Source organism: Neltuma alba, unplaced genomic scaffold, assembly GCF_004799145.2.
Source record: "Neltuma alba isolate B1F8T4 unplaced genomic scaffold, ASM479914v2 tig00013149_pilon, whole genome shotgun sequence".
Taxonomy (NCBI): Eukaryota; Viridiplantae; Streptophyta; class Magnoliopsida; order Fabales; family Fabaceae; genus Neltuma; species Neltuma alba.
This window is the reverse complement of record NW_021637462.1, coordinates 30166-43908: the sequence shown is the minus strand read 5'-3', so window position 1 is coordinate 43908 and position 13743 is coordinate 30166. Positions and strand designations below refer to the sequence as shown.

At 35.7% G+C, this 13743-nt stretch overlaps 1 protein-coding gene across 1 annotated transcript in view; it reads right to left on the bottom strand.

The window, feature by feature from the left end:
• The window catches only part of LOC114734857 (serine/threonine-protein kinase ATM-like), a 46362-nt gene that overhangs the window by 3453 nt on the left and 29166 nt on the right, over nucleotides 1-13743 (bottom strand). The window contains 32 exon segments of the mRNA XM_028922509.1: nucleotides 128-206; nucleotides 273-352; nucleotides 1206-1295; nucleotides 2554-2662; nucleotides 2753-2798; nucleotides 2801-2846; nucleotides 3287-3346; nucleotides 3487-3543; nucleotides 3632-3772; nucleotides 4237-4299; nucleotides 4379-4468; nucleotides 4568-4648; nucleotides 4765-4848; nucleotides 5063-5146; nucleotides 5217-5264; nucleotides 5346-5547; nucleotides 5650-5801; nucleotides 6891-6989; nucleotides 7760-7924; nucleotides 8069-8191; nucleotides 8840-8914; nucleotides 8985-9051; nucleotides 9168-9598; nucleotides 10459-10545; nucleotides 10721-10825; nucleotides 10956-11003; nucleotides 11161-11271; nucleotides 11603-11737; nucleotides 12173-12296; nucleotides 12406-12523; nucleotides 13291-13360; nucleotides 13610-13681. Of these exon segments, the coding sequence (XP_028778342.1) occupies nucleotides 128-206; nucleotides 273-352; nucleotides 1206-1295; nucleotides 2554-2662; nucleotides 2753-2798; nucleotides 2801-2846; nucleotides 3287-3346; nucleotides 3487-3543; nucleotides 3632-3772; nucleotides 4237-4299; nucleotides 4379-4468; nucleotides 4568-4648; nucleotides 4765-4848; nucleotides 5063-5146; nucleotides 5217-5264; nucleotides 5346-5547; nucleotides 5650-5801; nucleotides 6891-6989; nucleotides 7760-7924; nucleotides 8069-8191; nucleotides 8840-8914; nucleotides 8985-9051; nucleotides 9168-9598; nucleotides 10459-10545; nucleotides 10721-10825; nucleotides 10956-11003; nucleotides 11161-11271; nucleotides 11603-11737; nucleotides 12173-12296; nucleotides 12406-12523; nucleotides 13291-13360; nucleotides 13610-13681 (3342 nt within the window).

The following is a 13743-nucleotide window of genomic DNA, read 5'->3' as shown; positions in this document are numbered from 1 at the left end:
ATTTAAACTCTGTTTAAAGCTTGGGGCTCACATTCTAATTCAAGGCATATTTCAGGAGAGTGGACTATTGTAGACCTATTTAGATGCTAATATCCATGTAAAAATACCAAAATATTGGTGAACTTACATTGGCCATGTGCTCTCTACATTTAAGAAATGCCCAATCCCCTACTCCATATCGACAATGAGCACCGCCGTTTCTGGTGCTAAAGGATCATTTAGATGTTGAAGATAATAAATTTTGCAGCAAAATACAACTTTCTTTGACAGACCTCCCTATGAGATAGTCAGCAAGAGGAAGAGTGCCATTGACCCACTCAAGAACACCGGCACTTGGTGTAAAAGGAACAACCTGTGACATAAAAAATATGAAAATAGGTTAATACTTCACACGCCCACACATCTTATAAACTACCACACACAACGTAAGATAAGCAACCAAGTCAATTTCCCTTTGCAAGAACTATTTACTGATCATATAGACGACAAAAAGAAAGCATGATAAATAGGCAATAGGAAGAAGAAACTACAGAGCCAAACATTACTTTGATAACTTAAATCGAAGCAAATGAAGGAAAAGAAATTGATAAAAGCAAAATGCTCTGGGCTTGAGGCAAGTACAAAGCAAAGGCCCAATGATATATCATGCTGGACTTTCAGTTTCGTATGGGATGTTGGTGGGCCGCATTGAATGACTGAAACAATTGGTCAAAAAATACTTCTTTATCTTGTGAAGAAGTCGACATCATTCCAAAAAGCTAGGCATTGCATGCATTCTCAGGGATGGTTTTTATCTGACTGTCCAAAACATGCTAGCATAGTCTACAGACAACACATGGTAGAGTAAAATATCACGGAAGACATGAAAAAATTGCAGCAAGAACTTAAAATTCCAGAGGGATGAACATCACATGCATTGTTTTGAACCAAAAAAAAAAAAAATGATGGTTGACCAATTGGTCAAGACTCCCCATTCTTCATGATTAATTTGAAACTTAAGAAAGTCAGGAATAATGAACGTATATTATGCTCAGACTTCAGGCATAGAGATTATAATAAAATCACTAATACATGGATGACAGATTAAGCTTTTTGATTAAAGTGGCTCTTAATAGCCCTGAACACCGTTGATAATTTTACACAAGACAGTATTATGAGACTATCATCAGATCACAATTCAAGAATTCAGGAAAATCAGAGTATACCTTGTAGGTCCGTATACTTAACCTTCTTTTCCATGTATCTCGGTGGTTCCTCAGGAATGTGTTAACTAAACCAAAGAATTGTTCCATCACCTATAAAGGTAATTAAAAAAATGTAGCATCTAGGCTAAGCCATAACAATTTATCTTGCTTATTAGACTATGATAAAGAATGGGAAAAGACTACTTGGAGAGATACGGTCGATTATTTGTAAATAGTGAATAATGCAATCTTTCACCAAAAATAGGTAACTAAGATCAATCGGGATGCTCTTCCTCAACAATCCCTTCATTGTTTTAAGACTGTCCTTTTACTTCTCTACAATCACTTGTCTGTGGACTTTTCATTCAGCTCAGTAAAGCAATTGATTTTCTTCCCTTCCTCTCCTTATTTGTCTCCCTGTCTCTCTGTGATGGAAATCTCGACAACATAGAAATCCTAGAATCTGAGATTTCCTGAGATTTATGTTTTTAGGATTTTAATTTGAATTTAGAATTTATATTATCTTTAAAAAGTTATATTGTCTTTATTTTAGAACACAGTATTTAGAATTATCTTATCCTATTAGAATTTGGTTCTTTTCAATTTTCTCTTATCTTCCAAACTTATTAGCTACAGGTTGGATTATTGTTTTAAATAATTATACCCAGGGCGTATAAGTAACCCAAAGGTTCTCTTAATTGTCAGATCTTTTGATGAGTTGAATAAATACTGAATATATTTAGTACTCTCCCCCTTAATATCTTCAATTTCCCCCTACTTCCCCCCCGCCCCGGTGTCTCCTCCTCTCTGCCCATTTCTCTCTTCTAGTCCCCCCTTCCTTTCCCTTTTTTGAATCACTCTGTTTCCCCTTATCCTCTTGTTCTTCCTCTCTCTAGCAGGTGTCAGTGTTCTATGCAACACAAATTTAATAAATGCAATTTGTCTGTTGTGAGAGAACCATTGAAGAGTGCGGTCGGTTGTTTTCCAATTGCAACTTCACAAAAGGCTGTAGCAGCACTGTTATCTAGAAGAGCACTGTTATCTAGAAGATTAAAATAGTACATGGGTAGTATTTTTTTAAGAACTAATTTGCATTGGAAGATGATATCTCTATGTTTTGTGTATTTGACAAAATTACCTTGTTTTCAAATGAAAATCTAAATCAATAGGCAGAGATTTCAAATATTTACATTTAGCATTAAAACCTTAAAATAACAAAAACTTTTTAGACTAATAAACATTTGTCAGATATGCTTTTGCCTGGGCCCCTTATTTCTCTCTGAAGATTGAGAACTTGAAACATTTCAACAATAAACTTCAGCAACAGATGCCATCAAGAATAGAAAGCAAATGCAGTTAGAATTCATACAGCATCTTGTCTTAGGTCGTCATTTCCGGATTTTGCAAGTTGTCGATACCTGGAACCATCAGATCCAAGGCACTCAACCACTTTTGGAGCATTTATACCATTCATTATCCTGTATTAGACAAACATGAAGAAGATCTAAGCACCGGAAATTGCAAATGAGGGAACGTTTCTGAGAGTGTGACTAATGGTTTAGACATACGTTGCTGAATCTGCTAGTCCTTTGAAATAAGGAAAAGTTCCATCATATACTGACAGCTATAGTCGATTGGAACAGTAGCTGTGACTACAGGTACCTGGATGCCCAAAGTAAACCAAAGAAAATTCAGCACAAACATAGCTTTATTGAAAGGAACACGCGTCAACATTGATAAATATTTTTGCACCAAATATTCATATCTGGCAGCTACTGCTGTCTGCTGACGTCTATACATTTCTACAGGACAAGTTATCAACTTGCGATACATATCAGTATTACAAGATTCATCATTTATGTTTCGTCAATTTGTCTATGATGAAATATGTAGCATGACTTAAAGTTTTATGTGTCTCAAGGGTGTTGTTTTTATGTCAACAGCATTATTAAAATATAATATTCATTCAAGTTCAAATTTCTAGAATACCACCATAAAACAACACAAAATATCAGTTCTCCCTAACCCACAAGCCAATCATCACATTAGCCTTCAAAATTTTTCATCACAAAGAAATACAGCATGAAGAGTGATGCACTCACGCGTTCCAATGCTGGAACACTACGTAGCTCTCTTGGCAGAATCACCCTTTTATTGGTATCCTGCATAAATGGTCCGATGAGATGGCTGTAATATACAAATAATTTGGGAAATTTTTGAAGATTGTAAGACAATCTTAATTCAGAAAATATATATTTTAGCAATAATGAGCGAAATATGGAAAATAAATAAATTCCTCAACCTCTCTCCTTGTTTCCATCTCAGCAAGTTTGATATAAATCTCCACCATTTGCCTTGTCTATAAACATGTGACAAACAAAAAGTTTGAAGAGTATAGACTAAAAATCAGACCTTAAGAAGATAAATCACACAAAAATGGACATTACTTGTTGGATAATAGCTCCATGATAAGACGATAGCTCATGTAGAAGGTTTTCTGCCGCAAGTTTTTTGTCCATATCAACCACAAATGAACTTCTACTACGCTGATTGCCCTTGATGCGGTCACCATTTGCCAGACCCAAAAGCTTATGTAAAAAGAAGATGAAGAAAATCATTTCCCTTCTCCTGAGTCTTAGAATGCATTATATTATTTTGCCAGCTTTTCATTATCCATCCGTATTAGGAGTAGGTTCCATAACCGCCTCTGGCTAGTTAGAACCTCAAAAATATACACAAGAGGTCGGTGTATTGTTCTGGTGTGAAGAAATTTTCAGGATTGATTGAACAAGAGTACCTTCTCCCTTCTCTACACCAGAAATTACAGCTTCCAGACATAAATAATACAAGGAATTGAAGGCTTTCCAACAAAAGGAAGGATTAAATACAGCATGGCATGGGTCAAAGTATTAGCAGATGAACCAAGGAAGCTTTTTGCTTCCTTCAATAAAAAATGTAGAATCAGAAAGACCTAGTATTGAAAGCAAAGAGAACAAAATGGAACATGCAACAAAACTGTTTGACGATAGAAGAAAAACATAAAATTACATACATGAAGTATTGTATGGTATGGATGATCAATGGCCATTTTCTTCACAAGAGACACCAAAGCAGACTGCATTGTCCATAAATTGTGTTAAGAATAGAAAAACTGGACAATATAAAAAGGAAGCTTCAGTTATAGTATGCCAAACCTGGAAATTACAAGTTCCCTGATCATCCTTTGAGCTACCCATTCTAGAAGCAATTTGGTACACTAAAGGTAAAAATTTGAAAGATTGAACCTGGAAATACATTCAGATGCAGACCAAACAAGATCTTCAGTAACCATATTAAACAAAACTAAAATACAAACTCATGTAAACGCTGTCCTTCACTTGTACCTCATTGATTGTGCTAAGCATAGCATTCACTACATTTTTTCGGGAAGAGAGACTGAACCACAAGGAAACTAGACGAAACACCTGAAAGTAAGAAGTTTGTCCAAGGAAATCAGAAAACCTTACGACATGTACAGTTCCTTCAAATAATTCATCTGTATAATCTATTAGTTACAGAGGAAGTAAGAGTATTTCCATACCACTCTCACATCATACTTGTCTCCAGTGACTAAACAACATTTATATCCCTCCAAAGCCAGGCTAAGAAAATTGTCTCGGTCATCCTGGGTGATGATGGAAAGTAAAGAAATAGAAGACTTATGTTTAACCCATATGATTCAAACATGACCAAGCTTAAAAAACAGGACGGGTGAAAAAGAAGAAGCAAACCTATCATTTCGTGACGTAAAAGTCAATATGACAAAAGACATATCAGGGTAAAATGTTAAAAAGTCTGAGGACTCTGTTAACCATCATAATAGATCAAACAATGAATACCTGCAGTTTCTGAGCCTCTTCCTCGTCCATAGCTACTTGCTTTTGCAGTTCTACTATCTTCAAGGAACAGTCAGTCTTCTCCCCCTAAATTATGTGACACGAGTTAGAGCCTTAAAACACCAGGCGAACAAATGGATAGCTGGCCTAGGACTACCTTTCTTGAGCTCCTTATTCTTTTTACAAGTGCCTCCAACTCCACTTTCTGCACATAAGTAATAACAATGACACCCAAAATATTCCATAATAGTTTCTGCCTGCCTATTTGGGTCACTGAGCATGGTACCTTGTGTTTCCTTAACCGCATTGCTGCTTGCCACTCACTAGAGCTGAGTCGTTCTTCATGGCTCCTAAATAGCGCATCAGCATAATGTGCAAGATGAAAATGAGTCTGACACTTGCGTTCAATGGACTTCTTATCAGTAGCGTTCACTTTCTCAGTGATTGAGACTGCAGTTTTCAAATACTTCTCTAAAATTGTTCTAGAGCTGCAATCATCAGCCAGTGAAACAAAAAAAATGTAAATTAAGGCTTCTAAAAATAAAAATTAGTATGACAATGATGCACAAACGGAACACTTGTTCACTAACTTGCTAGATCTGGTTTCTGCCAGCCACTTCCCAATCAACCGATATACATCTGAAGCCTCGTTATTAGACCCATAGTTCTCTGAAATATACATTGCGAGGTTGATAGCCATCTCATGTTGACCTTGAGCTCGCAAAAGCTTTGCTTCTTCAAGCTGCCATAAAGAAGCTACAATACTCAGATACAATAAGGAGGACCGATCAATACATTAATATAGTACATAAAGTTAAAATCTCCTACTGCCATAAAAATCGCTATTCAATTAAGGTTCATTATTTTTTGGAGGTATGTCAATTTTTTTAAAAAAATTATAATTATAATACCTGCGTTTTTCTGCAGGTGAATTTTGAAGCTTCTCTAGTTACAATAACCATATTGCTGTCTCTACTTTTGAGCAAATTATCAGCAAGCAGACATAAGCATAAGTTAACAGACAATGGTTAAACTGAATTTTCTATATTTATGAATCAATATATTAAATAAAAAATTAAAATCTGACACAACATACAATTATTATTCAATTATTTTTCATTATTTTTGTAGTCGCACGCATTTTTTTATTTTTTTTTATGGATTCTATTTAGTTTTCTGCCATTAACTTATGCATGTATCCTTTCTGCTTCTTGTTGATAACTTGCCCAAAAGTAGTGTTAGCAATGGTATTACTAACTAGAGAAGCTTTCGCCAGTACAGATGCATTCATACATATTAAGAGAGTGTCAAAAAATATGAGTGAGTGAAGTCTGCATCCCTCCTTCACATCTATCAACTCTTTTCCTGCTATGTTCTCAGGATATATGTTATATAGATTCACATTTGTAAATATAAAGAATCTAGATGGCAGAAGAAATAAAATTTTGCAAAATAAATTCAATATTTAATATTGTTAAAATCCATTGCCATGGAACATAGATGAGATATCAATATAGCTTCTACCAGAACGAAAAAACCTGAAAAATTCCATTTGGTGTTAATATAGGCAACATCAACTAATCAAATACAGAAGAAAATAATAATTAGAAATAAAATAAAAGGACCAATAATTAAAGGGAAATTGACAGTTCTGAATCAAAGTTCCATAGTCAATCACGCACACTATTAATATAAAATCCTTTCCAGCAGCTTTCTGTCCATCCACCTGGACACCCACTGAAGCATTTAATTCGGAGACAAAATAACTGACTGTTTCAAACCCTTCATCACAAAGTCACACATGCACCAGATGCCATGCTTAGCTACTTACCCTTCCTAGCCAATACATGGATGAAGATTCCCCTTTGGCTTCAACACAAAGGAACTTAAACTCATGCAAAGCAGCTGCTGCTTGAGAGAACCTAGATCCCTGAGCAACAGAACAACTAATCAGAAAACACAACTTGTTGTAACTTGGCTGTGATCCCCTCATTTATCACTTGAAATTCAAATATGATCCTCTTGCTTATGGCCTAATTAAGCAAATGTTTCATGCAAAGCTTGCGGATTATTTTTTAAACAAGTCAGACCTGTAATTTCCTTTAGTAATTATACGCTAGCTAAGTGTAACTATTCAAAGAATCCTGTAATCAATATGGGGCCGACTATTCAAAGAATCCTGTAATCAATATGGGGCCGATTTGTATTTGTTTTCCTCATTGTATAGCACAGGTTTAGGTGATCGTCATCCATGATTCTTGCTTAGGGTGAGTATATATGCATCATACCAGTTAAGAAATGCATGAATGAAAGGAATTCAGACCTTAAATCCACACTTTTTATGCCAGGCTTTATTTCTGAATTTATCTCTTTTATTTTTGCCATCTGTTCTTGATTAATTCATGGAATCCATTAGCAGATTTGTGATGAAGAATTGGTGGTACAGGATACTTAAGTACCATATTGAGTAACATGGGATGTTCAATACGGGTATTTAAATGGGTTGATTCTCCCATCTCAACAACTAGCTTTTGGGATAGGGATCCCCATTCCACTTAGGTAGCTATCAATTTGTTTCAAGGCATCTCCTATGTATATGCAGATTCATCCATTCAAAAGAATTAAGAAATCGGAGAATCATTTCTCTTATTTGCTTCAGAATCAATCCAGGACTTGTGATAATTAAGTCTTAAAAAGTACCTTTCGAAGAGTGGAGGCAGATTGCAGAAGATGTTGTAAAGAATAATCTCTGCAACTTAATATCTGAAATAGAACCCGCCGAAATGCTATAAAAGGTTCTAATAGATGCATATGCAGCTGCATCCGTTCCAAAATTGAGCACCAATCCAAATTCAGCCATGACAACTAGTTGAGAAAAAACAATGTAAGACATCGAAATCTAAGAAAAGACAGAAGGAAGGAATGCATAATCGTTTGCGTGTGTTATATGTGACCAAAGAGAAGTGGAAATACAAAACCTCCTTTCAGACACATTAATTGTCTAATTACCTGTTCGATGCTAGGAATTGCAGGCTCAGGAGACACGCTTTGCTTTTCAAGACAGAGCTTTGAACTTTTATGTTGAGATGATCTCCAACGTAAATCCCATGCCATGCCAAGATGATAAAGCATCTGTCAAATAATCATGACATGGAATAGTAAAACTATGAAGCGCCAATATATTTGTTCACAGATATTTAAGCATCAAATAAGCTTTTAAAATTAGGATAATAGCTTGTTTGTACATATCAATTACCTCACAAAAGCTCACAGACATGGCGATACTGTTTGTGGATCATGGTCATTGTAGGGTATACCGTTTCTCTGGTGCGTATTGGGCAGGTTATTTACACATTTGTTAGATGTAAATTGGTTAATTGGAAAATTGACAAACGGGTGCGGTGTGATGACTATGCTGCTGCTATTCACATAGCTTAAAACCTAGCGCTCCATGAGCTGTCCTTTGTTTCATGAGAAGCTACAATAAGTACTTGTTTTTCCAAGCTACGTTAGGAACTAAGACTATAGAACAAGCTGTCATTTTCATTAAAGTTCCTTACCCGACCTGGAAATGGTAATGAAGATTAATATTTAAACCTACTTGAGAGGAAATGTTATAAATTATGGTATTAGCTGCCTCTCATCTCATCTTTTTCTTGCAGCAATATGAACTCCAACCCTTATTACGTAGCGTCAAGGCAGTTGAATAGTTAAAGAGATTGCTAACCAAAGGCAATACAAACTTCATGATAAGGATCAAGAGACGAGATAAACGGGTACCTGAAGTTTCATTATATTTGAGTAAATGTACTGTGTGTTCTCTTCACTTGTTTGAGAAACAGACCACAAAAGCTCCTAAAAAAGTGTACAAACTATGAAATTACGTGAAGTCCACAAGCACAAAGAATGAGGAAACCAAAATTACCTGCTTTGAATCTTTCAACTTTCTACAGAAGTCACTCAAGTCCCCCTCCTGGAGTGCTCTCAAACAACTAAGCATAAGAGTAGCCAGATGCAATCAGGCAACTTTTCGAGAAAAAAGAAATTTAGAATTCAGAACTTGCTGCTGAACATTTAAGTGCATTATATAGATTCTTATGCTTATTACCTGTGTAGACTGCCGTTGAAATGATCGCATTTAGTATTCTGCATTAAAGGAGTAGAAGTTCCTGTACATGGTAAAGAGAAATCCCAATTCCCAGCACGCCAAGCAGCCTCATACTGCAATTCAGCAAACTCTAAATCATGCTGAAGCTGGTCATTCCTTGATGTTAACCCTTGGCAATACAAGTCCAGAACATGTGTGCATCCAATCTGCTGTAACGATCTAATCAACCCTTTGTAAGGCTTGAATTGCCTTATCTGATCAACCGTTGTGGAAATAGATGAAGAACCTGCTGCTTGCGTGTGATCTGATGGCAAACTAAAAAAACTGCTATCCTCCAGTTTTGAAATATCTGATCTTACAAGCAAGTCATAGTATTCAAGGGCCTTTCCCCAGTTTCCCTCATGCTCAAAAGTGATGATTTGAGAACTCAACTGCTATTTCCATCAAATCATATAAAAGACCAATCAGAGTGAGACAAAATGCTGAAATATTACAATGAATACCATACTATGGACTTTGCAGTAGCCAGCAATGCTCAAAGCTACAAAAACCTGTGACGTTTGATGACGGGACCTATTAATCCAACATTTAGTCCCATTGTTTGAGCCATGTCACTTTGTAAGTTAGAAACTCACCATCGTATATTCTAAATTGTCTGCCTCTCTTAGAAGTTAGGTAGAGTAGGTTTTCGAAAGAGTGAGCAGGCTTATACAGAATTTCTGGTGCTGTAATCTTTTCAATATGTGGTAAAACGTGGGGGAGCAATCACAATGTAAATACTAAAACATTGTTAAGAGGATTGGTGGTTGAATGTTTTTTTCTTCGTTTTCTTTTTTTGGGGGGGGGGCCAAAATTCAAAGAATAAAAAATTTACTGAATAAATACTAAAACCTTGTTAACTCAGCATTTAACTATGCGTTACATGCTGTAAATGCAACAGTTTCTTCACCTAGAAATATGAGGGGAACTCTCCCGCCTCTATAGCTAGCTTTAAGAGGAGGATTCCCCATTTTGAGTAAATATCAATTAGTACTGGAGCCTAGTTGTCCACAGCCTTGGAAAAAACTGCCTATGAAGGGTCCTCACGGCCAATTAATGAAGATTAAGATAATGAGATGCTTAGGTCCCTTGTAAAGTAGCATCGGATGCCATATCAGGTATTTAAGTGGGTTAACTAGCTTTTAGGGGAGGGTTTCCCATCCTACTCAAATAACCATCAAAATACCAATTAAAAGAAGAATACCATCCACTACTCAGTTAAGAGATAAATCAGTAAAAAAGAGAGACTAACCTTGTGAGACTGAAGAATTCCGTATAAGCTATCAGGTTCATTGATTCTAGTGACTGCTGAGACAAGTATTTCAATATGATCTGGCAACTGAAATGCGGGAAGGCGATAAGGAAAAGATATAATATAGTTGCCGAAATAATATATATACATAGGGGCCAATTCCCGTGTACAAACTAAATAAAGGAAGCATAATACAACAAAACCAGATTGTCCTATCTTGTGTAGGGGAAAACATCAGGTATAAATATTTAGTACAACCTACCATTTTCTTGTGGGAGAAATCTGGCCCCCCCAAAGACAAAACCTTGAACTGCTCTTCACACCAATGTTCCACATACATCACAGAGGCAAAATATGATCCGCAACTCTATAACAGAAATAGAAGAGCGTCGTTATAATGTTAAAAAAAAATTTGAAAAAAAAAAATTTGAAGGAGCAAGAGGATAATTCAAAGGAACTTCCAGAAGAAGCCTGAAGTATTGAAATCTGAAACTTACAACTGCTGACTTTGCAACTAAAAGATAATCAACGGAAAACCAATACACCTGGGAAGATAAGGACAAAACAATATATGAGCTCCCAAAAGCCAAATATAATAATAATAATAATAATAATAATAATAATAATAATAATAATATAGAAATCTCGCGTAAACAATGAAAACTATGCACTATGCAGGCAAGAATGAAGGAAAGATTATACCTTATCCCATGAGGATGCTGACTTTGCCAATACATTTGACGCAATGGAAAGGTCTCTTGCCTTCGCTGGTGTTAATCGTGATTTGTTGCTGTAACTTGAAGTCTTTGAACTCTGCATTAGCAAACCACAGCTTCAGCCAAACAGTCAGGTAACATGGTGAAATATCTTATCCAGTTTTAACCTGGAGTTGAATTTGAGGCATGTTATATAGTAATCAGTCCAATCAACAATGTGAGTGTGACGGCTCCAACCACCATGGCACACAGGGTACGGATGTTGTTAAAATGTACATAAATACTTTATCGGGAAAATTGTTTATATCTACATATTATAATAATCTGACAATATTTACCTAAAAAAATATAAGACGTCTTATATGGATAGGTTAAGAAGTTAAAAGTATATTGTAGAACATCCCAAAAGCAACGTGAATAGTTAATACCTTGGAATTTTCTCGCTTTGTTTGTACAAAAGATCTTTCCGCAACGTGAGAGATGCGAAGTTCATTAAGGCAATTTAATAATACTTGAATCGATTTGGTCAACTTGTTGGACTCAGCAAAAACATGCTCTCGCAACTGCAAGCACACAAAAGATTCACCAAATTTATTTGCAAATAATCATGTTAAAGAATATGAACTTTATGTTGAGAGCAAATGTATGCAAGTATTTCAAAGTGGCATCTTTCATTATCAAGTATAATGATTGAGTATCTAAAATTCCCATGTTTGGTGCAGATTCTTTTAACCATAAAAGATGAGAGACATGATAGTATATACAGTAAGTGTTAGACCAAATACAGGCATCTAAAGCAAGCACCATGGAAACTAGGAAATCCAAAATAACCACATAAATACAGGTGTGCCAAACACCTTAGAGTCAAATATTGCAGGAGGAAAGAAGAATATAATTCAGTCATTCAACATTGCTAATATAATGTAGTGTGCTGACACAATCAGCTCTTTCTGTTTGGGAGAAGGGCAAGGGGAAGAAATACAGCTCTGGAATACTACCTGTAAAGAGATTAATTTGTGAAGATCAATATCCACATCCTTCCTTCCAGCAATATTGACAAAAATACTTGGCAAAAGAAGCTCAGCGACTTCAGCTTTAAGAAATACAATATCCTGACACAACCTGGAAGTAAAATGCCCCAGGAATATGAGAAGGGGAAATGTGAAGACAAGACATAGACAAAGGTTTGCTAACGCTTTAATTCTAAACAATTAGCCATCTATGTAAATACCTCAGTATCACATCATTGCAGTAGAAAATCAGCGAATATGCCAATGGGCAAATCCACATCTCAAAAGATTTACCATGCGTCAACCACACAGAAGACTTCTCTAGTGAAATTGCCTCAACTGATGAAATTGATGTAACACACAACACAGTTAATCAATACAAAATGGGAAGTTAAGGAGTAGGACCATAAGAAAGTATGAAAATGTTTTATTTATACTGAAACATAACAGCAAAAGAATGAAACAGAGAGTAAGTAAAAATAAATCATGTTTCTTATTCTCTAAACTTGAATGCATATAAATAGGGAACATGCAATTATTAGAATCACCTTTGATCCCATAATCACAGCAATGATTACAGGGAGACACAAGTCCACCAAATTAGCAAAAATAATCAAGCACATAATGAAGATAGTTGACCATGAAATAGTAAGGCATTATAATATAAAGGCTAAACATAGGACCATGCCATGTGTGCTCTAACACTCCTGCTCAAATTGAAAGTAAATACATATATAAATGGAGGAAGAAACTGAAAAATAAACCCTAATAAATGCTATATAATCAACTCCTAGTCATATCCTATGTAAAAATATATATATTTAGAATAAGGAGTAACAAAAGCAAAGATATTTTCACACTTATGCCTCCTCTGCACCCAAACGTAACACCATGAAGTTCTTACAGAAGGCATATTATAATCCCCTTTAAGTGTTAAAATGTATATCCAGAGTTGAGAAACAATTATTAGCAGAACAAAACTCACGTGATGTTGACTCACGTCCTACAGTATTCGTGAGGATCAATAAAAAAAGCATTCATTTAGACTCAACCACTCTTGAATTCACAATAACTGCTCAATCCACGCAAAAGTTCATAAAGCATACCTTCTGACTTCTTTTCCAGGTCCAAAAGGAAATTATCCACAAGTTCAATATTGACACCCTTGGAATGCACCTGTATTTTTACGCCACATGGGTTATTAAGGGAAGAGATTCCATGAATATCATGCCTCATCAGAAACATAATAAGGATCACACATTCACATTTTCACTCAAGTATTTCACTTTAATGCCAAATATTCATGCATTTCCACATTGCATCCAGTGTGCGATTAGCAATTGTGGCCAAGCAAAATTTGCAAGAAGAAGCTTCACTGACTCCTGATGTGGAAAATCTTGACTTCGACATATACTATAAAATTACCTCAATCAGAGAACTCTCATAGGAATCAAAAGACCGTAAAGCACTCTGGCCTCTTTCAGTGGAAAGGATTCCCTATCAGAAAAGGGAAGAAAAAGTCATGTCACAAGATAACTTGAGCTAGGTAACTTGAACCA